The 314-nt window shown below is 67.2% G+C and overlaps 1 protein-coding gene across 1 annotated transcript in view; it reads right to left on the reverse strand.

Moving 5' to 3' along the window:
• Window positions 1-185: 185 nt before the first annotated feature.
• Window positions 186-314, reverse strand: part of LOC104412701 (acid-sensing ion channel 4-like) — a gene marked incomplete at both ends in the record, with an annotated part of 3,599 nt that continues 3,470 nt past the window's right edge. Inside the window, 1 exon segment of the mRNA XM_010023495.1 lies at window positions 186-290. Coding sequence (XP_010021797.1) covers window positions 186-290 — 105 coding nt within the window.

The following is a 314-nucleotide window of genomic DNA, read 5'->3' on the forward strand; positions in this document are numbered from 1 at the left end:
CCCCCAGGGGTACTCAGCTCCCTGCCACCCTGGGGCTGCCCCGGCTCTGCAGCCTGAGGGTACCAAACATGTAGCAGCACTGTCCCTTGCTCTTGGGACAACATCCCTTCCCTCTGGGCTGAGGGCAGATGCTGCCCAGGCCCTGTTCTTGCAGACCCCTGGGCAGCCCAGCCCCATGGGTGTACCTGGTCCTTGAGCTCCTCCAGTCCCAGCGTGGCAATGCTGCCCGAGGGCTTCTTCAGGGGTGGCTTGGAGCGTCCCAGGACCCGGCTCACCCTGTCCCGGACACCCTGGGGCGAGCACGGTGGGCAGCC

This window comes from Nestor notabilis, unplaced genomic scaffold, assembly GCF_000696875.1.
Source record: "Nestor notabilis isolate BGI_N333 unplaced genomic scaffold, ASM69687v1 scaffold18330, whole genome shotgun sequence".
In the NCBI taxonomy this organism is placed as follows: Eukaryota; Metazoa; Chordata; class Aves; order Psittaciformes; family Psittacidae; genus Nestor; species Nestor notabilis.